At 36.1% G+C, this 26,761-nt stretch overlaps 1 protein-coding gene across 4 annotated transcripts in view; it reads left to right on the top strand.

Annotated features, from left to right (window-relative positions):
- Positions 1 to 697: 697 nt before the first annotated feature.
- The window catches only part of pparg (peroxisome proliferator-activated receptor gamma), a 41,525-nt gene continuing 15,461 nt past the window's right edge, over positions 698 to 26,761 (top strand). The window contains exons 1-3 of one of the 4 annotated variants that reach the window (XM_028003933.1): positions 698 to 915; positions 23,244 to 23,531; positions 23,663 to 23,829. In XM_028003933.1, coding sequence (XP_027859734.1) covers positions 23,246 to 23,531; positions 23,663 to 23,829 — 453 coding nt within the window. In that variant the 5' untranslated portion in view covers positions 698 to 915; positions 23,244 to 23,245. Of the gene's footprint in view, positions 916 to 1,336; positions 1,455 to 11,228; positions 11,251 to 17,472; positions 17,555 to 23,243; positions 23,532 to 23,662; positions 23,830 to 26,761 lie in introns of those variants that run through there. The other 3 variants (XM_028003932.1, XM_028003935.1, XM_028003934.1) reach the window with 3 other exon arrangements.

Genomic DNA, 26,761 nt, shown 5'->3' on the forward strand with positions numbered 1-26,761 from the left:
TGTTATTGTCTGAAACGCATTTCTGTGGAACTTTTCCAGAGGTCAGTGTTAGTTAATTATCTTTATTAATCATTGGGTATACTCAAATAATTTTTTAAGGTAATTAGCGTTGAAATGTATCCAGAAATGTTTTTGTAGATTTAACCTAATTTATTTTGCTGTTTCAGAGCTGCTGACCTTAGATACTCTAGGCTACATGTACCCAACTGAACTGAGTGCAGATTGTTACCTCAGTTTTTGATGTAAATTCTATAGGTTGCTTTTCACATTGAACCCACAACTTGAGAATTTAAATTTTGTCTCCCACTCAACTATAAAATGACAACATGAACTGTTGTAAGCCTATTGATGTTTTTTTTTTTTAATCTATCAAGGTACTTAGACAACTTAGTTTTAACAGCAAGTGTAACTATAAAAAGTTTCATGAAGAAAATTGTCAATTACAATTTTTTTTTTTAAAAAAAAGACGTAATTAAATATCCCACTGTGAAATGACATTGTGCTAAGTATATTACTTTCCGCAAAATTAGGAGCCTTATATAAAACAGAAAAACAACTCCGTAAATTGGTCTCTACATTACCAGTTTAAGTAGATAAAATCCGTGTAAGCGGTTAGTTAAATAAATCGGAGTTGTGGAGGGTAACTCGATGCCTCTGCGTGTGTCCTCTGGATCCCGTCAGACTACTCTGATCGGAGGGAGGAGAGAGAGGAAGGCGCACACCGACCGCAGCAGCAGCAGCATGAGCAGATAGGCAAGCGGTCCAGACCACCTTCTGCGCCGCCGCGCTTCTGTGCCTCTGTCCGCTCCTGGGCTCCGGAGTTTTATACTTTTTATAAAGCCGAGGAAAACCCCGATTCGGCTTCAGCAACAGCGAGCCGGTTGTGTCTACTCTGCGGTTCAGCGCGCTGATCAGGTCAGTCACCTTCGGCTCGGTTCAGAGTATGCTGGGCTGTGAGTGCTGTGGCTGCACACTAGGTGATAAAACGCAAAAACCATCTGAAAAAGTCAGCCGTATTCATAATGTTTGCGTCATAGTTTTATAGAGTATTATGCCCTGAGGTTTAATGTTAGATACAATTATTTTCTCGTGTTAAAATAGTCATTATTTTAGATTACTCTAGAGGAATAAAAATGTTAGGAACAATTTAACTCTGAATCCCTTTTTGTTGTACGCTTCTGTTTAATAAACCACTTATTCTGACATTAATTAGACTGACCTGATGCATTTAAGAGTGAAGGGTGGACACTTTTTGCAGCGCAACAAGCCTCGTAGCGGCGTGCAAATTGGGGGTGGTGATAGTAAAGAGGTGCGGCTAAAGCACTGACAACTGGCACATACGCAGGTGTCGGTCCAGAGTGTATCTATCTCTTGGCCACAGTGCGAGTTTGAGTTTGACATGCAAACTCCAGGCAGAGATTTTAACCAACTAAGTGGTCACAACTTCGCTTCAGGTGAGTGCAGTTAATATTTGGTTATTCTTGCTTCCTGTCTGAACTCTGCAGAGCTTAGCATTTATATATATATATATATATATATATGTATATATATATATATATATATATATATATACATATGTAATTTTTTTTTTAAATCAGGACATATGGAAGTAAAAGAGACTTATGCTATATGTCTCACATCCTTATCATTTGTTTTTATCCACTGTGTCATATGAGGAATTTGTAAAGCACGATGAACATTCAGGGACTTCTGCTATCTGAGCAACTGCAAATATGACAGCTGTGACTCAGCAATAAGGCTCAGAGTGAGCCACGGGTGTTTTTCTTTTTTCTCTCTCTGTTTTTGTCCTGGGGGATTAGTCCTCACCAGATGTTAACTGTTAAATGCACACCTCTTATCTCATAGTACTACGTTCAATTTTTTCCCAGCTGAAACCAATTTCCACTCAGCTAAAGGCCTGATTTATTTTTTGATTTATTTTGATATATTTTATTTCTGAGAGCCTTATTAAATTGTACGACGTAAAGAAATCACAAGATCACCCCTAGCAATATCTCTATATCTATATTAATTATTCATTATCTAGATTTCTTAATCAGTTAAAAAAAAGTTGATATAAGTATTTGCTGTTGGGTGCAGAGGCTGAATATTGTGATATTTTTTGTATTGATGCATTTCATGAATATGAAGAAATTAAACATAAAATATTTCAGTGATTGATTGCCTGATCACAGAAGAGATTATTATTACCTTGATAAAATTAGCCAATTTCAATGTCTGGCCAATTGATTGGTGCATCTTACATTATAACTATTGAATATTTATCCCATTTGATAAGACGTCCCAAACAACTTTTCCCTTCTTTCCAATTGTTATTAATATCTAGTAAAAAATTACAATTAGAGACTAATAAATATAATATATCTGTTGTTCAGTATAACAAATACTGTGACAATGATAATATTTAAATTATTATTACAATTTCCATGTAAACCAAAATAAAATAAAGCATAATTTCTAAATTTGGAGCAAAATATCCCTGTTTAATAAGTAAACGTAATGGTGTAATAGAAATGTGATCAATCTACTTTATCCTCTGTATTTGTAGAATTAAAGACTAATTCTTGTGTATTTCCTGTGAACTTGTATTGCCTTTTTATCGATTTCCAGCAAGCAAGCGCAATGTTTAATAATTGCCATTTTTCACACCGCAATATGTAAATAAAGATATATTTACTATAAATCTATCACAGTGTCCAGTGCACCATGAATAGTAGCAATCAGATGTATAAATAGCTGCTAAATGTATAAGGTAGACATTGTTATATTTTGATACTCTGAAAATCAAGTACACATTTATAGTCAAATCAGGCTTTCACAGATAGAATCAAAGTAATGAAATGACGCTGTCCTAACAGAAGTTCATCAGAGGTTAAAATGTCATTACTAATGTAATAGGTTGAGAAGAGAAAACCCATGATAAACCTGTGGTTGAAGAATTGGAGAAGTTCCACTTCCTTGCTTCCGTAGAACATTTCATTAAATTGACATTTTGCTTAGCTTTCATATAGGTTTGGTAACAAATTGTTTTGCAAGCATTTTTTTTAAAGAAATATCAGAAGTTTTTGTGTGCAAAGTCTGGAGGTGCAGCGACAATCCAGATGTGTCAGAAATCTCACACAGCTTTAATCAGCTCCTCCAAGAACTTTATCTCAGGCTAGCTTCTCTCATAATCTTTGCATGAGCGCCTTGAAGTCTGACTACAGGTTGGACGCAGGTGCTGAAGCAACACCACGGCCTCATTTATTCACTTATCAAGTTATACCATTCTTTAAGCTGGGAGGTGTGTACATGTGGGCGTTAGAGGCCGCGTATGTGAATGACAAAGAGAGATTTGGACTTTGTTCTGTTGTCATAAATAAAGGAGTGCCTTAAGACGGAGTATATTGTTTTTGTTGTCTGCCTCACGTGCTTAAAGCCAATTTTTCATCTTTATGGGTAACAAATTGTCAGACAGATTAAATCTCTGTCGAGGTAGGTGAGGTCACATTGGCATTCTGTGTTGGTGGGAAAATATATTCTTTTTGTGACTCATAGGAAGTGGCATAAATCTTGCATTTTATAAGAGGTGAAAATAAGTACAGTCTAAGGCAGTCTAAACATCGACTTCTGCAAAAACATCCAGATAAAAACCAACAGCACGCTCCAAATCAGCCCACAGATAATTAACCACTTCTGCCTTCCACACTATCAACAAATTAATTATATTAATCGCAATCTTTTTAATAATAATGATAAAAAAACAAGTTCAATTACATTTTATGAGATAACAGTGATGCTTTAAACAGTTTAGCCTTAAGGTCATCATTGTTTTTTTTTTGTTTTAAATAAGTGTAATTATTAACTTCAAGGCCAATTGTTTCAACATCTACTGTATACACACGGAAACATTTTGGCCACAAAATGAGATTTCTATTGACATCAAACAATGCTTTGGAAACCAAAAGGTTGTTTGTAAACAGAAAATTCAAGCTGTACTAGTTAATATTTTATTCCTTCATATCACCCATTAGCCTCCTCTCTCATGTCTAATCAAGATTTGTCGCGGATCTATGTAGTAATTATATTAATTTTATAAAAGTCGTCATTTTTAAATGGTCGTCTTATTTTGCATTATTTTAACTGGGATATGTACAAGCTGAACCAATGACCAGCTTGGTCTATGCAAATGTGTTTTTGATACTTTGACTCAGGAGCTGTGTAGGCTGCTTGTGTTTGAAGGGTTTTGTTTTCTCTTAATAAAGCACAAACAGAGTCTACTACATCTCTCCACTCGGTGCTTTGATCACAACATCTGCCATCTGAGACGTGACTCATGTTCAGGAGAGCTTCAAAGCAAATGATCAGTTTGCACCTTTTCGCACCTTGCATTGAAAGCAATTTACATTTTTACCAGCTACCACTTCAGTTATCGCTTTCTTTTTACTGTCGAATCTGTATCATAACTGTGATGTGTGAACTTCGAGCAACACGCATTAACTGGTTGGCTCGTCTTATGAATTCTCTAACCATCAGACTTCTTTGACTCGTGAATGTTAAAGTTAGATCGGAATAAGACTTTTAGTTGGACTGTATTTTGATCTCCCTGTAGCTTCTTTGTTTATAAGAATAATCATACAATGTTTACTAGTTTATGAAGCTGTCGGACAGATTTTATGCTCCCAGTCATCTTTGTCATGGTAAATGCATTATAGTAAATGTTTTGTTTTTTTTATGTTATCTTGCTCTGTTTATTATCTCCAAAAAAGTTAGTTGTTTAAACTTCTTTGGTGCTGCAGGATCCTCTAAATGCAACAGTTTGTTTTTCCTGTCAAGCTGCTGTGGTAATGTCACTGTGGTCTCTGACCTTGGTAATTACTGTGCGAGAACAATGATGTCAGAATGAAAGACACAATAGTATAGTTTATGCTAAAAAAGCCTAGATGAGTATTACCAGGAATTGTGATTTACAGTCCCTGAGTCAGGAAATTGCATAAGTGAGCTTAAAGACAGGAGCGCCTCTAGAAAAGTTTCACACAAGTGGCCATATATGGGTCAATAATAATTTAGAGGTGGCACAGCAAAACGAAGAATTATTAGATTTTAATTTTAGGTTTATAGATAAGCAAATGGGGGATGGATTTAAAGGTTGGATTGGTTGAATGTACAAAAATAACATTGGTATAAATTAATAAACAAATATAAATACATATATTAGCTCAAAAAGAAGTATGTAATTTTCTGTTTTTAAATCCACATGCTGAAACCAAAATTCATATAAGCCCTAGTCAACACTAATAGATATTTTTCAGAATATTAGCACCATCCATCACACCACTATACCTGAGTTTGGGTGAGAAAAAAGTTACATTTATTAAAAAAAATTAAATAAAATACAGACAGACAAGGCTGAAATAAATTTTTTTTTTAAAAACGTTGTGGTGTTTATTTACAGACTCAATATCTAGATGTTTAAAAAAATACAACATTGAGGCTCACTTTGCATCATAGCAATGGTGAAGCAGCTTGCAGGAACTATTTTACATCAAGCTTTTTTCATCCTGACTTTACTTCCAATAAGCGTTAAAGGTGAGCTGGAAAATGAAAAGAAAACAAACAAACAAACAAAAAAAGGTAAATCAGTTTTTAAAAAATCTTTAGTCCAAGACATTTTAGTCATATTCATTATTTTTTGGATATTAAATGTAGTTAATATTGATTTTGAACATCATCCAATTAACTCCTTCCTTTATTGATGCCATTTTTTAAAAAGAAAAATTTGCATAAATTTGCTATGTTTTATGTAGCAATGACTCGTCTATTACGCCTACGGATAGGCGTGATAGACGGTGAATTATTGCTATTAAGAAATACTAAAGCTGAATACAAAGACTCTGACATTTCAACCGCCCACCTTAGAAATCCCACCTCAACGGAAAACTGGTCGGACCTGTCAGCGTATTGAAAAGTTTCCGCATTAGTTGGTATTAAGACATTAGCAATAAATCCTTTGGTTTTGTGAGAGTTTGGATGATGTCCTTGTTCATTTCATGTAATTTTCATCCATATTGAGATCACAATTACTTATTAATGAGACATTGTAGCAGAAAATGTAATAAAATGTGAGCATTTGCACTGTTTTATCTTGTACAAATTTTTTATTATATAATAAAGTTGTATTTATATCTATATGAAACAGAAATATATAATAATAAATTATTGTAATCTAAAGCCAGCCACACCACCTGCAGTATGTTAAGTTTGTATAATTTGTTCAATATTAATTAGTGATTATTTTTCACTCAGGCAGACAGCTGGTAGCACACTGAAGACCAAACGTTTTGTAATGCCTGGTTCACATGCAAAGATTTAAAAATCGTCGGCTAATTTTCAAAACCTTAGAGACCACACACAGGAGGATAAAAAAATCTTTTGTACAGCAGGTTTGGTCGTACAGTGTGTGGTGTCGAGCCACACGACAGGAGAAACACACCAAACACACACACACACACACGCCCACACTGACTTCACTCACCAGCATTCAGATTTCAGAAGGGAAATTTTGCAAAACCTCTCATGAACAAACGTAAGTTTAGAGTAAATAGACATCCCTGACTGGGAAGACGCAATGGTTGTGGTATACATTTAACAGAGAATAAAGCAAAGCAAAGACGTCCCCGATGTTCACTGGTGTTTCTGGTGCGCCATGGCAGTTGTTTTGTGTTTGTGTATTTTGGATTCCCCTCTGTGTTTCTGTCACTTTGCTCTCTGATTGGCGACACGTCACATTCAACGAGTTTGAGAACGCCACCAAAATTCACAATTTATTCTTCTCGCAACATCGCTAGTCCGTCAGTGATTCAAGGAGCTTTTGACGTACTCATGTTACATCCTCATAAGTTAATTGTCACGTGTTAATTTTTTTTTTTAAATGAAACGTAGCAAGCACTCCACCGTAGATCGGGTTTTATTTGGGCCGAGTCTACAAAGGGTTGCATTTTGTTGCAACAGAAGGCAGTGCGGGTTGATTTAAATGTCCTGATGTTATATTAGCAAGTCCAGTCTTTTTGCCAATGCACTTTAACACAGATATTGGTCAACCAATAGGAATATCTATTCAACTTTGTCCTAATTTCCCTCTTAGAATTATGTGGGAGTAAACCACAGCTTCTTAGGTCACTTTCCTGGTCTCTTTTGGGAACTCACTAGTGACTCATACTTATTGCTTACTGGGTTTGTTGTTGGTTCGCTGGATGTGGCATCACCTGAGGCAACGGTAGTTCAAGTCTTGCTGGAAATGATGTAAGATGTCAGTAATCCACCCCCTCAAATCAAAGTTGGATAATAAATGTCAAATGTCAAACGATCATGGCATCAAAACAGGAACATGGTTTTCCAAATGACCGCGCTGTATCTGGAAAACGTGCTGTCTTTTTATAGCTCGTTACACATGTTGTCATCACCAACTAGTTGGGTGGGGTGCAACATCACTTAACTTAAATTTAACAATTACCAAATATTTTTAAGTTGTTTACTATAGTAAAAAAAAAACCCAAAAAACAAGAAAGTGTGATGTTATATAATGTATTTAACAATGTATTAAAGTATATTTTGGTTTCAGGTTCTAAGGTGTAAAAAATGCTTTTAAAAGGCTGGTTGCAAAACAAAACGTATGGCTTTACTCTTCACTCCATTTATTTAAACACTATCTGATAAATTTTTGTCACTTTAAAAACCAAACATTTTAAAAACATCTTGACACTGATAGCTGGCTAAACTGCAGAGTCACACTGATGTTAGCTTGTTAGGCTCCTGATGTTATTAAACAAATTCAGAGAACCACAGAATAGGACCGTTGGGCCTCTGGGCTTCAGGGATTTTGCCAGACACTGTTGATTGGAAAGCTGGCACAACTTTCAACACACCCACCTGTGTATTGTTACACTTTGCATAAATGTGTCTGCGGATCAATATCAAAATAACTTAAATATTGCTCTTCTCCAATACTTAAGACTATTTTGATCCATTTTACTCTTTTGAAATACTGGTGTAATAGTGCTGTGACATCTGAGCTGCACATTGTTTTCATTGCTGATTGTAGTTTTCAGAAACGATCATCGAGGCTGTTCTTTTTCTGTCACTTTTCTTGCTTGAGTTTGTCTAGAAAGTTAACAGATTAAAAGCTATTCGTCTTTCCAAAAACATTCACAAATGTGGTTATATTGGCGCTAGTGTGCACATAAATGTGATATACTATTTATTCTATACTATGGTGATTGATAGTATGAAATATTTTTCTTGAATTATCTGCAGATTGTCTCAAACAGTAGAAAACAATATTTAGATCAATTACATTGCGATATTGTATTTATAAAGCATTGTGTTTTTAAACCAAACACCGTTAACCTTGCAACTCTTATTTCTTCCTTCAGCAAGGGCAGAAAGACTTTGTGTTGATTACCGAAAAGGTCAGCAAACAGTTAAAAGTTAGGATAATTCCTAAATCTTTCCCTGAAGTAAATAGACAATTCCAAAATCCGTTTCCTGTATGCACACCTTTCCTGGCACTTGATTTCATAGTATGTTCAGTAAATGAGAAAGACGTCATGTGTTTTTTTGTTATTGTCCTGTTAAACAGCAGCAGAAGGCAGCACACTCCCGTCTTTTCCTCTTTGCTTCAAGTAACAGGGCATGACCCTTCCCCTGTTGTACCTCTCTCCTTTCCTACCGTTTTGCCCTCCTCTATATGTGTCAAAACACACATTTATCTAGCTAGGATAGCAGCGTAGTTACTGCTAAGGACAGCTGTATACACAGGAAAACGTCTTTATTCTCTGTTATCCTGTTTCACTTTTGCTTCATCCTTTTTATTTTTTTGACATGTGCCCTGTTAACTGTGCAACACCTCTCAAACGTGAACGTTAGTGTGTCTGTGACTGTGTTTGCAGACGTGTGTGTGTGTGTGTGTGTATGTGTGTGTGTGTGTGTGTGTGTGTGTGTGTGGGTGTGTGTGTGTGTGGGTGTGTGTGTGTGTGTGTGTTTGTGAGGCCTTGAAGCAAGCACCACTCCTTCCCCTTATGCAGTGAGGAAGCTCTACAGTCTCAAGGGACTCATCAACCATTAACTCATAACTATTTGAGGGAATTAGGTGAAGGTTCGTGTCCTCAGATAGTTGTGGAAATTGACATTCCCAGAAAGTAGCCAGTGATGCAGAGGTTAGCACTAAAGACATCTCTGCTACAGCAGTGCCAGCTCTCTCTGATTCCATGAGGCAAACATCAAGGAGTTTTGGAAAAATAAAAAAGAGCTTTTCATCTCATGTGTTTACAAAACATCACATCTGCATAAACATCAACACCAAAAGCATTTGCAGCAACTGGAAATGTTTTGTATTCTGAAGTCATACGGAGGAGAAAGCAGCGGTCCACCTCTAAACCGTTCGAGGTGGGCTTTTCATCTGGGCAACCACGGAAACTAAAAAAAAAAACTATCTTCTGTCCCTGCAAAAACAATGATGCTGTATTTTGAAACAGTACTGCAAATAAAAAGACATAAATGTGTTTTTTTCCCTTCTGCAGATTTCCTCTTCTTTTGCTGCCATAGTCAAATATTAATATTTAAAATTATCAAACACATTTTACTATCAGATAAGATAAAGATTTCATGTCAGATGATTATGATTTTTAGTAAGCCACAAAATAAATCCAAGCTAACTTGAAAAAGTAACCACCCTGTAAATCCAATACTTTGTTTAATAAATGAGTATTTCACCTTGCTGTTAAGGAATTTATTTTGCTGAATTGTTTGAATTCATCCATAGTATTGGGTTTCGTGGCATTATTGGCATCTTTATGGCCAGGCCATTGCATAAAGATTGGATTTAAGTTCACACTTTGACTAGACCACTCTAAAACCATATATATATTTTTATTTTTAGAGGTGGGGTACTGCATTTTACAGTCCCCCACCTGTAGTTTGTATCATTCTAATGCTGCAATACCCATGCTTAAAGTCACAAACTAATGGCTAGATCTTGTTCAGGGATTTTCAAATAGAGCGGAGAGTTCTGTAAATTTCATCAAGTTGTCTGATCCTAAAGCGATAAAGTGAGCCCAGATCTTCTTTCTACCCCTGCAGTGAATGAGTGACGCTTTTGTCTTAAGTGGTGTGTTAGTTTTACATCAGACATGCGCCTTTTAGTTATTCTTGGTCAATAGACCTTTAAACTCAAACCATGGATGCTGAGTTTTGCCTTGTCAAATTTTTTTATAGTTGAATCATGAACACTGACCTTAATTGAGGCACGTTAGGTCTGCTGAGTTTTAGATGCTGTTTTGGGTTCTTGTGTGATCTGCTAATGGGTCGTCAATGAGTCTTCTGACTAATTTTGGTAGACCAGGTTTTTCTGGGAAGGTTCTCCACTGTTCCACATTTTCCCCATTTGTTGGTAAAGTACTAAACCCTTAAAAACAATCTTTATAACCACTTCCAGATAAAAGATTTTGTGTCCTCATTTATACTCGCAAAAAAGATTTTGTGGTCGCACATTTTTAACATATATATGTTTTAGAAAAACCTATCTTCAAACTTTTATGGCAAATTTAGCTTTTTGTGTAACTCACATTAGCAGTGAATAAAACATATTCCTGAGAATTATGCACTCTGTGGTTTTTTTGTACATTGTCAGATCAGGCACAATACGTTTGCTCAGTGGTTAAGATCCTAAAAGCGTCCTTACAATTTTTTTATATATAAATATCTTGTTTGATCACTCTCTGAATATGTTCTATTCACTGTCAGTCACATGGTACTGTCATATATGTTAAAGTTTCAAGGTTGTCAACTCTGTGCCCCGACTTTGCATGATACTATTTAGATCAGGGGTCCAAGAAGGACATGTTCAAAGGTTCAAATATGACTTCTAGATAAGATTAGATGTCAAGAACTACAGGTAATAAGAAACCATATTTTATTGAATTCCCTTACAAATTTGAAGCAAACAAATATATTTTTCTCTTTTTGCTGTATAAGTAAGCATAAACTTGAATCTTAAATTTCATTTCATTAGTAACTGATTGTTGTTAAAGGAAATTCACAGATTACTGTAAATACTCTTTAAATGTCCTACTCACAGAAATAATAGTTCCCTAAAGAGAAGGAGTGGACGTTGTCCAGAGTGACTTTCCATTCGGTCCAGATCCGGACTTTGTGACTTTGAGATTCACAGGTTTTGAGGTTCTGTAATGTAAGGTATTATTATGACACACAACAGCTTCCACCGTATCACAGACTGTGTGCATGTTTCTTTTCATGTACTCTTGCAGTTTCATGTTAATTTGCTCTCGCGTGGCTGTTGGTTAAGCAAAGAGCATATTTGCATGTAGGTCAGCCAGTCTTACCCCGACTTTTAATGTTTTAGGGTTACTTAGCTAAAAAATGATCTGAGGGGAAAAACAGATCACCTTATGTGTCATTATTGCACAAAAATAACTGAAATATATAAATTAAAAACAGTAAATAGGGCAACATGTTGACCATCCATTAATGAGTGTGATGATTACCTGTGTAGAATTTAAAGATTTGGCAGATTACAAACATTAGGTTGGGGGACTAGAGATGAAAACTGGCCTTCATGACTAATTCTGGCAGATTATGTTATGTTCATTGTCTCTTCTAAAAATAAATAAATAACAATTAATGGATAGCTGGCAGCCTCGAGTTAGAATCTCTCAGAGTTGTCATCTTCGATTGTTTGTCCAAGCAAAATGTGTGCAAAATTTAATTACAGCATTTCAGATGTCAGGCAGTTATGAGATGTAATTTGTCTGTTTTTGTAATGTGATCTACAGCTATTTGCTTTTGTCTGCTTGAAAGATCAACAGCTTTTTGACTATGAACACGGATGAAAACCAAAACATGTTAAAAGATGAATTCTGAGTCATTAGGATTAAGTCTGACACATCTCAATTTCATACATTGCACTTGAAATGTAAAGGTTCGCTTACAAAGACAAACACTGTCTACGGGCAGATTGGAAAAACAACTATCTTGTTTAGTCTGATCAGTCATCTTTGGTTGTTGCTCCCCTCACCTGAGACTTTCTTTTTTTTTTTTCAAGTTCAGTTTCAACTTGCACATGTGGTTTATTCTGCTACTGTACAGTACATGTTTTCAAATGGTAGAAAACAGTGGCAGATTCACCAGGATGTGAGCAGTCACATTGTGTGAGTTTTTATAGCTGAGGGCTTTTATAGTTAAATGACAAAATGAGAAGTCATCTCGTAGTAGCAACTACATTTGCAAGTGAAAATACAACATTTCAGTTTCCGGATTTCATCGCAGTTTTTATCTAAGCACCAACACATATTTATTTTAGCAGCTTTAATCTTGTCTTCATGTTATGGTATACTGTAGGTATGGTTTGCATTCTCTTCAGTTGCACTGCATTGCTGTGAGACCTGGTTATTGGTTCATTTGCCTGATCTGGTAATTGAAAGTCAAAAACATCTGTTATGTGAGACCACTTAAAATATCTATCAAGGCTTTACCCTTTTTTCTTTTTTCTTTTACAAAGTATCATTTTCAGTCGATATTTCATCATTCCAGAAAAGTTAGAGGCTTGAATGTCATATTTGATTGACCCTTTATGACCTTAGTTTCAAAACTCCGCATGGATATTTTTGCTTATTTTAATTGTATGCACTTCTTTAAATGCCCTGTGAATAAATATATTTGGCCATTTATCCATAACAACTGGAAATGTAAATATCTAGCAAGTTATTTTCGCAATTTATCCTCTATTAAAAGAGTGCCCCTGCTACGGCGGAGGTGAAATTACCACAATAACCCAATACTGGCTAGAAAGAGCAACGGCTCCCCTTTCAGAAACCGTTGGGACTTTTTAGATCTCACAAAGTGTGGTGGAATTACGGTACTGCAAATTTGGCTGGATCTCTGGCGCTCTGTTCGGTCTGGAAGGGTTAATGTTTTAGCAAAAAGACAATTTTCTCTACATAATCCTTTTTGTATGAAAATCTGTGCTTTCTAACTTTTTGCACACTGTTTCATCAAGTAAATTTAATCCAAATTCAGAGAAAAAAAAAGTTTGATATTACAATGAACAGTAGAAAGAAACACCTGCCTGTTGCAAAAGAAAAATAGATGACTAAATGACAATGTGCAAAGTAACACAATGCAAAACTGATAAACTGAACTGAGAAGTAGTGGAGTTTTATTGCTGAATGGCATTTGAGCTCAAATTCAAGTATTAAAACAATAAATCACTGTGATTAGTTTAACTCCACAGACTTTTTCATTACATTAGCCTTCCTGCAGTCACAGGAAGGGTTCAGTGAAGAAAGGCGTGAACTTTTTACCCTGCACACAGTGCTGGCAGGATCGCACTGATTGAGGTTTGTTTTTATTCTTTGTAATGTCGGGAACTAACGGACTGATGGGACACCCTCATCACTTCCTTGTTGTCTAACTGTAATGTCTTCCTTGCTCGAAGCATTAGAAAGACAATATCTACCAGAGTATCCAGTCATCCAACCTGAACATTTTGCATGAGGAAACTTTATGTCACCCCAATAAAACATGTTATAACATGTACACCATTTTAGCTCACAAGAGATAAAACCCTAAATGACACTGGATGTTGTTTTTAACTAAGTCAAAACAGATACTTCGGAAGTGGGGTTTGATAAGCTCATTGATCGACCAGAATCACGTTTTTCTATTTCTCTCCACTGTTTTAAATACAACACTTATGCTATGTTGTATTGGGTTTTGTTAGTGTTTTATTTTACTTAGAGAACCTGTAATATTCTCAAATTTACTGTCTTGTTTTATGCACAATGCATGGCATTTCTAATAAAAAAGAAGTAAAAACATGCATGAATGACAAATTGTTAATATTAAATGCAGTATTTTATAACAAATATTACTAAGAAATATGGCATAAACCAATAAAAGATAACTTTACTTGCCATAATGTTTCTACATCTACACTCCATTCATGTGAATTATTTTACAAATAGGGTATTCCTTTATTTATTTTCCAGCAGATCCATTCCCCTGTTTTATGAATATTTAAAAAAATGTTTCTTGAACCAATCCATGTCAAATGACTTTGTGCTTTTGTCTTCATTGCTAAGGACACCCATGTGGCTCGATTTGTTATTAGACATAGTTATGTACAAATGGTTCTTAATTACTTTAAGCTAAAAAGCTTCTCTCACATGCTGCTGTCTAATGTTAAACAGAAACTGTAATGTGTGTGAGAGAGAAAAGTTTCTACTGTCAAATCTACTATTGTGGGTTTGGGAATACTCAAGGCAGGAATGCTGTTTGTACCAGTGGATGTCAAAGCATCTTTCCTGGTCGCCTTGCAAGAAAGACTTTCTACTGAGGCTGAGATGGAAACAGCTGCAATAAACCCTGAAAGAGCAGAAATTTGAAAATAAAATTGTTATATTTACTATTTATACAAATAATATTGATTACATGGTTGATCATTACAATATATCATAAACACTGATAACAAAAACTACCTTATTCACAAGTGTTGATATGTAGAAAAGAAATATGAGACCCAGATGGCGCTGTGTGCCACCAGCATCAGGTATCGATATAACCGCAGAATCATTCTCCCCACTAGGCAGATGGCCTGAAGATGATGACATTTATATATATTTGTCTTTTGTAAATTAATAGGCTACACCTTGTCAGTATAGACCGGTTTTATCAATTGTTGACAGACTTAATAATAAGTCAAGCTTTAAGCGAGACAGATAAGAGTTTGGATACTGTTGACTGCTCCAGGGAAATCAATTTTCCTCTTACTCAAAAATGGCATCATGCTGAAAAAAAGGTTGTTTTGAATCAACTTTTAAAAATAACTTTAATATGTTATAGCTAATTGTATTAGTTTTTTCAATCTATAGTTCTGATTTCAGAATTATTCTAATCAAAATTATAGCTGTAGAAAAACTAATAAAATTAGCTGTATCAAATTAGAGTATTTTTTTTTATGTTGACTCAAAGAAAAAAATTTTCCAGGACAGTGAACATTTTCCTTTTGAAATGATTTTGCATTTCTCTCGCACTAATATTTTTGTCAAATTGTTCTCAAATCTTATTTCAGAAAATGTGTATTTCTGAACTCCGGGACAAACAAATTTAGTTTGTCTCGGACAGAGAAAAACTATGTAAGCATGACTTGCCGTGCTATTTAGAGCACTGTAAGTCATGCTCGACTGTTCTTTACCACTTCTACTGTCCTTAGAAAGCTGACTAAACTGATCTTTTTCACTGCTGCTGCTGACTCAATATGGCTGACTCTGACACTTTGTTTCTAGAAAAAGCTTTCAATGTCCTTGAGGGGTTTTTTTGGTTTGTTTTTTGTTAATTGTCCCTGGGGAAATAATATTGCTATTATTAAGGGCTGCTATTATTAAGTGGCACAGTTGGTAGCACTGTTGCCATGCAGCAAGAAGGTCCTGGGTTTGAATTCTGGCCTGGGGTCTTTCTGCTTGGAGTTTGCATGTTCTCCCTGTGCATGGTGAGTTCTCTCTGGGTACTCCGGCTTCCTCCCACAGTCCAAAAATATGACTGTTAGGTTAATTGGTCTCTCTAAATTCTCCCTACGTGTGAGTGTGTGTGTGTGCATGGTTGTTTATCCTGTCTGTCTCTGTGTGGCCCTGCGACAGACAGGCAACCTGTCCAGGGTGTACCCTGCCTCTCGCCCGGAACGTTAGCTGGAGATAGGCACCAGCACCTCCCGACCCCACTAGGGACAAGGATGTTAGAAGATGGATGGATGGATGGATGGATGGATGGATGGATGGATGGATGGATATCCTAAGTGCATAACAATGACTTTAGTTCTTAAAGGATCATTCTTATCTCAGTATAAATATTCAACGTAAAATTGGAAATGAGTGTAGAAAGTAGAATTTCTTCAGCTAGTTCAAATGTAAAAATAAGCTGTATATTTTATGTGGTGTTTTTTTATATCCTACTTTTAAAAGCGTTAATTATAACTCCAGTTATTTTTTTACATTTTGTAACTGCCATCATTCTCATCACTACAGATGTGTACTTTTTGTTGTAATTAATAGACTTTATTACAATATATCTACCATTGCAAATATATTGTGTATCACATCTGTATGTCTTTCACATCATAAAATCATCAAAATCACATCATAAATCAGTGATTTCCATAATAAGTGGAGATATCTGTAAACATTAGTTTCTGTAAGTATTCCAGGTATGATAAATAGACTATGACAGGTAAAAGTTGAAAGATCAATAAAACAAATTAAGAAACTTTCTGTAGTACATTTGGCCTTCCTGGTGTCTGCTAAAGTTTCAATCAATGTTTAAGAAGCTGCCTGTATGAGCAGCATTTGTGCCTCTGTGAAAACTAGAGTTTTCTTTATAGTAGTTTATTACACCTTTTGTGTCTCACTTCATTTTTAAACTTCTCACTGATATCAGAAATAGCAAACTGAGTCTTTTTCCCACAACAACTTAGACAGAAGACTGTTGCTGCTGACTGCTTATCTATGGTGCAGTCACACAACCGAAAAAAAAAATACAAGGTCAGGAGAAAAATTTATCATTTTTGTCCACCAGATGATTTTTTGGGCATTCCTACTTTATGTTGTGTTAAGATTTTCTTTTTTAACTTTATGTATGATGCTAAGACAGAAGGAAAAGTCACTTTCTCTGTCTTTTCAACTGAATTTTTCTCTGCAGGTTTCATATTTTGTAGATAGCACATTCCATGTTGCTTTCAGGGAAAAATAAACCTTCCACTTGGCAACAATGTGAAAGACTACGCTGCCTTCTATCAGCTAAATCTGCAAAAACAATATCTGTTATAGTGAGAGCACAACAAGGGTCAGAGCACGAATAAAGTGAAACTACTGCTTGAGTTTAACATTTATGCTTGTGCAAGTCCAGTAAAAAAGCTACTTTTTAGTGTTTTCATATGTTACATGAGGACGAAAAAGGGAATGCGTCACCACTGTCACATTGACTCTTAGTGATTGAGAGGAGGGAAAGAAGGGCAGCCAAAGAAGCATGATGAGGTAGTCAGAGTGAAGAAACAGGAAATCATCTGCATCTGATGTCTGCCACCTCACACACACACACGCACACACACACACCTATATAAAACAACGTTCAAAAAAATTTATTTTTGGACCGTACCACATGTAATACAAGCCTCTACCAATGCAACAATGTATGGTGTAAATATAAAAAAACAATAATCAGTCAAGGATCAGACATGACACACTCTCAAACACACACAACGCACACGCACGCTCAGACCACATGATAGTTCGCTGTCTGAACTTTTGCTGAGCCCAGACTCTGTCAGAAAGATGTGTGTGTAGTTCCCTTTCTAATGGTCATCACTTCCTGAGGAAAAACATGACCACACGCACACATAAGCGCACACACAGACTGTTGTTCTGACACTGTCACTTAGACGTTCAGCAGTGAGGCTGAAACAGAAAAGTTACGGAAACAGGAGAAAGGGGTGAGTGGACCAGCCAGAACCCTGTGTGTTTATGAGTTAGCGTGCACTTTCTTTTACACAACTGTTTCTGATATTAAAAAGATTTTTGCAATTAATGTATTTGTTTATAATGTATGGCCAACAGATTTGCACTTTATTTCAGCTGAGATAAGATACTATCACTCATGAGGAAATGTTAACTTCTTAAATAAAATTGATTGGTGATCATAAAAAGTTTACAAATAATCTTAAAAAATCTTTACTACATATTTAAATAATATTAAATTTAATAGATATGTTGATTGCATGTGGATAATGAAGACTGTTATCATTTGCTTTTAATATTCTTTGAACATGTTGTGGTTATTGACTTGTACTTGTGTTTTTTGGTTTAGATTTGTGTGTTTTGGGTTTTCTAATTTTTTTGTAGTACTTGTAATATTGTGCGTATGGTGTGGAGGTCAGGAAATATAGTATCTGTTATTATAGGGACTAAAGAAGATCGTTGAATAAACTATTTTAAAGTGGACAAATTGGGGTTCATCTACTTTTTAAACATTTGTATAGCTTCTCATACACAGAGTATCTCTTTCTGGGTTTATTTCAGCGCTAGCACAAGACTAAAATGATTTTTGGTAGTATCAGTGAGTTCATATCACCTGCTGACACAGAAAGCAGGTGATAGTATTCCTCTAACTAAACTAAAGAAGAGGAAACATGTTTAAATTGGCCATGGGAGGCTTACGGCTCTAGATCTAGTTTACTCATTCATTATTGTCTAGGATCATTTTCCAAATGTCAAAGAAAAAAAATCATTGGGTACTTTACAAGAGCGTGTGAGTATATTTTTAGTTTTAAGTTTTGATTAATGAAATAAATTATACTAAAAAAACACTCACAACTACCCAATCAAATTGCTTGTTGTTCTCTCATTGTAATTCTATAAATTCCAGAAAGTCAAGCTGGTATTATGTTCTACACAGAAAGCACTTTTAAGTGACTTTAGTGGGTATTTATTCTATGTTTTTGCTTACATCTATTCAGCAAAATAACAGTATTGTTACACTAACAATCCATTTTTTACCATCACTTCTGACACAGTCAAGGTAGATATCAAAATGTTGTCATAAAATGTAAAACCTATATTTAGTCCAGCCCTAGTTGTCACTCACCAGCATTAATGAACAGATTCTCTGAAAAGAATCAAGCTAGTTAATCAAAACATAACCCTACCATATATTCAGCTAGTAATAAGGCGGATCCTTTACAAGATGGATTTGAATTTAGGTTTATCTAAAGTTGAAATAAGGAGATTTCACTGACGAAATCAAATTGAAATCAGAGACAGGTTGTCTGGCAGACGAACGATGCGGTTTCTATCCTCCCACAATGCCAAGCTTTGAAGGCTCCATATGAGTAAGTTCAGTACCAACCAACCAGGTGGATTTTCAGACTTGGTCTAGACTCTCGGTCTTGTCAAGAGGGCAGTCCAGACCTCCACTTGACACTTGGTTTTCCAATACTCTCCTACTTGATCATTCATGTGTAGAAGGGGGAAGGCCCTTTCTGGTGAATCTGCCTCTAGTGGCTTCACACCAGCAGAATAAAAAAAGTGCCAGTTTCCTGAAGAGTAACACAGACTTTTTGGTTATTTTTTATGTTTTTACCCTCCTGTGACACAAAAAAACATTTGACTTCAAAAACTAGGCGGCTTAGTCAGACAAACCGCAAAAAAAAATGTCTTCCTCTACATGATGTTTCCAGAGTCCCACATATTCTTAACATGGGACTCATCAGACAAAAATCAAGCTCTCTAATCTTTTCAAAGAAAATGTGGGGACTGCGAAACAGACGAGCAGGCGGGCATATCTTTGTTTTAGTCACTCACTCTGAACCACATGCTGTTTTACATGAAGAGGTCAGGAAGTCACAGAACTCGGGCTAAGCGCTGCCTCTCTTGCTTTCATTCCCTGCCACACACACAGGCACACGCCAATTAAAAACTTTTAAGAAACGTCTTTGACAACATATGGTTTACTTGTTAAAGAAGGAAAGAGAAAAAAGCATCCTCTCGTCAAGAGGTGTAATATTTTGCAACTTGTCACTGTTTTAATAACCTTGTGAAGACAAGGGTAACTCCGAGCTAAATTTAACAAATATATCATTCGACTGAAGTTAGCCTTCCTTTTTTTTCACCTGTTTCTGGCTTGTTTCTGTAGTTTTTAATATCATGTGAAGAGATATTTCCATATATATCGAAAGTGATTGATTGTGGTTGTTAATAGCTGTTTCGTCCTCGCCCTGAAACAAGGTGGGTAGGTTTTTGTTTAAACAGAGCAAATAAAAGTGCAAAGGCTTTGAATGTGGCGGAGCAGGTTCTCCCTTTTGTCTCCCACATATCACAACAAACCGTGCTGTTTTATGTCTTAGCATCTCTGCCGTTACTATTACTGAGTGTTGGTCTTTTATAAACCATAAAATACATTGGACATTTTAGTTTTAGCGTTACCACATGTAAAAAGTTGGAAAGATATGAACTCTTTTGAAAGGGACTATGCAGTCTGTTGAGTAATTTTATCCTGCTCCTTTGTGTCTGACCGTTTTGGAAAAAGCCATATCTGTTGTGAAGAAATCTGAGCATCTTGAACATTACATTGGTTTTGCAACTTTGTTCCTTAGGGATGATTTCACATATTTCCCTTGATTTCACTTCTTTTTCCAAAGTGGTTGCATTCCAGCTGTGTTGACAGTGGCACAGCCTCTCTTAAACAACTTGAAGAACAGCTTGTGTCTGCAAATTATTTACCTTAACTACTTCAGTAATTCTTTACAGTAAGAGAACCTGAGTTCTTTTTTAAATATCTTTCTTGGAAAACTCACCCTGTAAGACAAATACAGTGTTTGTGGCTGCCGTACTTGCTTGGCCATTTTGGGTTTTAACACTATTAGTGTGTTACAACTGAAGTGCCAAATAATAGAAAGTATTTCTCCAAACTGTACATCTACCTCGAAGTCAAGCCCAGACATGTGGAAACCCGAGAAGTGGCTGGAGATGCCGCTGCAGCTCCCGCACACGTGCTGACATGAACACACCTCTACTAAGGCAACACAAACCAAACACCTCTTACTAATAATTTGTCACCCTTTATCTAGCCTGACAACTTGTTTTCCTACACAGTACTCATAGATTCAAACTGGAAAAGATTTTGCATGGCACCGTTTCTATACACATCCTCAGAAGAAAAGTTTGAGCCCAAACTTGTTTTCACCCTCAGTTACGACATAATTGAAAAAGTTTTGTTTCACTGCCAGGCTGCAGTCGCCTTCCTTTTTCTTTTCCCATGTTGTGCTGAACACAGAGCATGAATTTCCTCAGATGAGAGTTTTCTTAAGAGTCTCCAGAGTGCAGTTCAAATCCTTCCAGTAGCCCAGGGACTTGCTTTCTGTCACCCATTGCTTTATCTCTCTTTGCCTTTTGCCTCTGGAGCTCCTCTCTTTCCCACTGGATTTCTTTCTCCATCTAATAACTCGATGCCAAGCGGAGCACAAGTCATTCTCTTCCTCAGTCTATTTTAATTCTGCATCAGCTGGCAACTCTCCAGCAAAAGGAAAAATAACCAGGTTTCTTTGGGTATTAATAGTCATCAGTTTCACACACTTATACACATACCATTCCTCTGCTTGTAGTAGAACAATACCTCAGTCCATGTGAATTTTAAGTGGACCCCACTGATTTTTTGCTGCCACATTCAAAACAAGTGAAAAGGAAACAATATGTGTTTGAGAGAAGAGGATGTTTGTTCCACAGGGTTGTTTTGCCAAGTATCTTTGGAGCCAGTGGAAGTCATTATCATACCGGGTGCTACTGTGCCATCTGAGCTTACTATTTTAGTTGTGTCCTGTTGCATAATTAGCATCCTTTGCTTTGTTTTTGTTACAAATCAGCATCTGAATAGTTGATCGGGGGTTATTTTGAGAATCTGTATAGGTTATAAAGGTTACATTCATTGAACAGAGCTATGGATCTATTGATTATTTATGAGTGTTGCTGATCTCTTTTCTGTTTTTTTATTCAAAATATAATCAGCATTTAAATTATTTTACTAATTTTATTGTACTTTACCTTTAATAAAAAACATTACATATAAGTATTCAGACACATATGGGATATTCTTGTGGCCCTTTTTAAAACAAATTATTTCATAAAAAAGAACATTCATTTTGCATTGCTAGTCATTTTTTGTGGAATTTATTTTTGCATGAATTGAATAAAAACGCAAAGGAAAAACACTTTTTATTGCATTTATATTATGAAACATTAGTGAATTCTTGGTTTCTGGTTATTTATTGATGAGGAGCCACAGTTGTATTTGTATTTCCCCTAATTCATGTAAAGCACTTTTAATTGCCTTGTTGCTGAAAATGTGCTATATAAATAAAATTACCTTACCTTACCGCAGTAGAGGGCCTTAAGGACCGTATGCAGCTCCAGAGTCACAGCTTGAAGAAAACTAGCCAATTATGTACATCTAAATAAAATCTACTGAAGTCTTTGACAAAACTGGAAAAATGTTGCAAGGTTATGAATGTAATTGTCATACACTACACATTAGATCATGGTAGAACAAAACTTTATTTGTGTACGCTAATCAAATCCGTTATTAACATTTGACTGAAAATACTTTTTATCTAGCTGATATTTTGTATTTAGCCTGTGCTTGATTTAATTGTGCTTTACTTTCTGAGAACTTGCTGAGAGGATGACGAGAACAAAAATCACAAATTGTTACATTACACCACAGCCTTGGGCAAACTTACCCTCGGGGCATAAAGCTTTCTATTTGGTTTGCTTTCATGTGGACGCTAGTACCCTCTTATGGTTGGACTTTGATAATCTCGGCTGACTTTTTTTCCTCCAATGTCTGTCCATTTTGGATGAAAACACCTTCAATGATCTGTGCCAACAAAAACAAATCTAGCTAAGTTGTAACTATGGTTAGGAGACCAGTGCTACTTAAAAGGGATGCTGATAAATTTGGCTTATCTTCTAGTTCTGAATCTAAGTAAAGATAATAAATAAATAAATGGATACAGATGTTTATTAAGTACCTCCCATTTTTCACAGTAAAGGTATTCAGGAAATTAGCATATAGTAAGATAAAATCTTAAGTCTTAATAAGACCGTAGATGTTTTAGCGCTCACAAAAGGCAGTTATTTTTTTGTGCCTTATATCAAGTGAAGTATCCTTGGCCTCCTTTCCGTGTCCTTTAGTTGGGCAATCGCACCACTAGGCACCCAAACAGCATGAGAGGAAGACAGTGTTTTGAGCAGAAGAGACGTTCCTCAGTGCCAGAGTTCGTCTTGTTCTCCCCGTGACACAGTCTGCCTCCCTGTTTGCATGATAACAGACATACTTCAGGAACAAGCGGGAGGACTGTGGGTACTCCTCATGGTGTTTGCATGGGAGTGTGCATGCACGTCCTAATGTTTTGAACTTTTCCGAGGAGACATTTTTAATGATTAACCTCCAGCAGAATTCTGTATGTGGACTTGTAGTTTACAGGCATGTTTAATCTTTTTCTTTGCTTCAGATTTCCACTGTCTTTATTCAACAACTGTATTTTAGAAAAGCCACAAACACTCATATAATCAGGATTAGTTTGTGATGCATCTTTTAATGCTTTCTTATCTTTTCTGTTTGCACCACAGACATGGTGGACACCCAGCAGCTCCTAGCTTGGCCTGTCGGTTTCAGCCTGAGTACAGTGGACCTGCCAGAGCTGGATGACAGCCCCCACTACCTCGACATGAAACATTTGTCAGACTATGCCTCCATTTCCTCCTCCTCCATCCCTTCCTCCTTGTCTCCCCCACTTGTATCCTCCATCTCATCTGCTGGCTTGGCCTACGACATCAGTCCTCCGCTCAGTGAAGAACATTTGACGAATATGGACTACACAAATTTGCACAGCTACAGGACAGAGATGGAGACACACAGTAAGTTCAGCTTAATTTGCTATGATTAAAAATTTTGTAGATTCGAAGACTAAAATAGAAGTTACTGCTGGTTGAAGCAACTAAAGAATCAATTGTCATTAATTTGAAATGTGTCTTTTTTTCTCTTTTAGACCCAATTAAGATGGAACCAGAGTCACCTCCACAGTATTCTGACAACCCTTTGTTCTCCAAGTTCCCAGACGATGCATCACCTTCGGCGTTGAACATTGAGTGCCGCGTGTGCGGAGACAAAGCCTCGGGGTTTCACTATGGGGTCCATGCCTGTGAGGGCTGCAAGGTAGGCCTGAAAAGATATAGTAAATGACACGTAAAGTAATTAATCAAACATGTCTCTTTGCATACAGATTTAGCTTAATAAATAAAAACAATCATTGGAAGGGTAATTTAATTCAAAATGTGGAACTCATAGATTTATTGCAGACATAGAGATACATTTCAATCAGATAATTCTGGCACATAGCTGATGAAAATTCAGCTCATTTTGATTCTCAGAAAATTAGGACATAACTCAGCACGAATGAAAATACAGATTCTATTTTATGGCCTATAGAAACATGGGAAAGACCGCTGATTCAGATACTCAATGAGGGTAGTCATAAAAAACAATATTGCTAAAGAAGTTGTTCTTCACAGAGTTGTATTCAGGCATATTTATATGAGATGAGAGACACCAGAATCAGCAGCGTAGACGAGCTGAAGGCCACTATTATAGCTACCTTGGTTTCCTTCAAACCTCAGCAGAACCGCTGGCTGATTGCCTCTATGTCACTGATGCAGTAATTCATGCAAAAGGAACCCCGAGCAAGTACTCAGTGTTCATACTATATAGTTCATGGATATGCTGTTCAATAGGGTGACAATTTCTTATTGACAGTGTTCTATAAAGGCCTTCTGTAGCATTCCCATTTTTAAAAAATATAATTTTGGGTTTCAAAATAAACTGAAATGTATAACACTGTCTGTGTATGAGTATATTATTCCAATGATGTGGTAATTTTTTGATATACACATGCCTTGTTATCTTCAATAATGAATTTAAGGGACGTTCTTTTCTTTAAAGAATCAGTTCAAGACCAAATAAAATATAATCTTACTGTAAAATGACAGAAACTAAAATTATATATCCAGAAATTAACATCGGAAAAACAGCACCGCCTGAAATGATCCAAAAATTTATCAGTGCTGACTCTTTGTGGTGGGTTTGCAACAGATTTCCTGTCTCGTGGTGCTCTACAGTTTCATAAACACTTCTCTTCCATCATGCAACTCTTTTCTGTAACAGGAGTAATTTTTTTTTTTTTTGATTTTTTTTTTACTGAGAAAGAAATTCAGTTGTTGAATATTCCAAATATGAAGTGCATGGAGATATAAAACACATACTGTATTAGGTCATCTGTACTAATGTTTATGGCCATGATTGTGGTTAAAATCTTTAGCACTAAAATTCCAGGTAAGCAAGTTTGAGGAATTTCTAGCAGGCATATTGGGAAATACTGGGAAGTGCTGGTTGCATCCAACAGAAACAGCTGGCAATAAAGTTGGTTAATGTAGCACGTCCTGCTGTGGTAATGGGTTACCTCCAGAGATTTATCTTAAAGCAGAGTGATAAACAGCATTGATAGGTTTGAAAGTGAATTAGGCTTATGTATCATGAATGACATAACCAGTCGAAAACTGATTCTAAATATTGTTTTTCTCTTTCTTAAGTGAAAAATTTTACATGTTTTTAATAGGAAACCTCTATAGTACCTATGTTTCAATAACAAAGCCTGTGAGTTGTTTTATTTCATTGTTACCAGCAGACATGATTTTGTATTACAGGATCTATCAGTTCTTCCAAATTGTCCAGATTCTGATGCAATAAAGCAGCACCAGACTAGCACATGACTATCATCATGGTTAATTTTAGCTATGGTGTTCTGTTTAAAATGCAGTTAGTTTTATACTGGATGTAACAGACCAACACCTTTCAAAGGGTTAAACTACTGTCTTAATAGTTCAGGAAATATTTCGCCATATGTATTAGGAATTTTAAGATGAAATTTGGGCCTTTATGTTCTTTAGTCAGCAGTGATTTGGCCTTCAAACTCCCCTTGTCATTTTTTCAAGTCTTTGTTTTTATGGAGTTATGTACACCAATCTTAGCAGAGACCTGAATTATTTACTTTTTTCCAAGGTTCCTTTTCTGATGTCCTGTATGAATCCTCAGTGTAACACTTACAGTTATTTTGGTAGGCCTTGCTCTTCTGGAAAGGTTCTCCACTATTAAATGTTTTCTTCATTTGTACAGAATTTCTCTCACTCTTCTTTGCTGGGGTTCCAATGTCTTAGAAACTTCCAGGCCCTTTAGATATCCATGACTTTGATTGAGTTTCTTCATATAACAACATGATGTATTGCTTTTTAGGATCTTTCATCTACTTGCTTTAATCAGAGTGGTTCTACTTAAGTGATTTCTTGATTCTACAAGCCTGTCTAATCAGGGCTAATTTGTGTGGTGGAAATTAATTCAGCCTGTGTTCATCACTGTTAATTCATGATTTAGCAAGGGGGTTCTATATTTTCACATAGAACCAGTTTGTTTTAGTTAGCTTATTTCCCGTACTTTTTAAAATTCTCTCTGTAACTCTGAAGTCAATTCAAGTCCACACCAGCTAACAAATTATTTATTGCTTGTTTCAAAAGGTAATGCCTAGGTTGAAAAAAAAAAAAAAACCCTGACAGTCACAAAACCTCAGAATACTGCCAGGAAATGTTAACCAGTGTCACAGTCGTCTCTGATTCTCTAAAGTGCTTCTGTACTGGTTGCTTCCTTTTTCTATGTCACTGTGTTACCTGCCATATGTCGGTGGAATAAATAATTGTATTATGCCCAGAGAGAAGTGGGCATTTTCCTACCTTTCTGATGTTTGTCACTCTAACCACAAGCCCTATGCATTTTTCCACTCAACACCGGCATCTGCCTCTGCATACAACGAGCCAGCCCCTTTAACTTTCTGTCGGTGTGTCTGTCTGTGCTGTCTGTAAGGAGTATAAATAACTGATAGAGTGTGGGTGAAGTGTCAGACATATTTCCATTTTCTTTGAAATATTTTGACATTATAGGAAGTTGAACTATAAATTGTGACACTATGTTCCAAGTATAAATGAGAAGGATTTTCAGTTTCAGCAGTAGTACTTGGTACTCACCTTATACTTTGGTTCCAAGA

This window comes from Xiphophorus couchianus, chromosome 20 (assembly GCF_001444195.1).
Source record: "Xiphophorus couchianus chromosome 20, X_couchianus-1.0, whole genome shotgun sequence".
Lineage (NCBI taxonomy): Eukaryota > Metazoa > Chordata > Actinopteri > Cyprinodontiformes > Poeciliidae > Xiphophorus > Xiphophorus couchianus.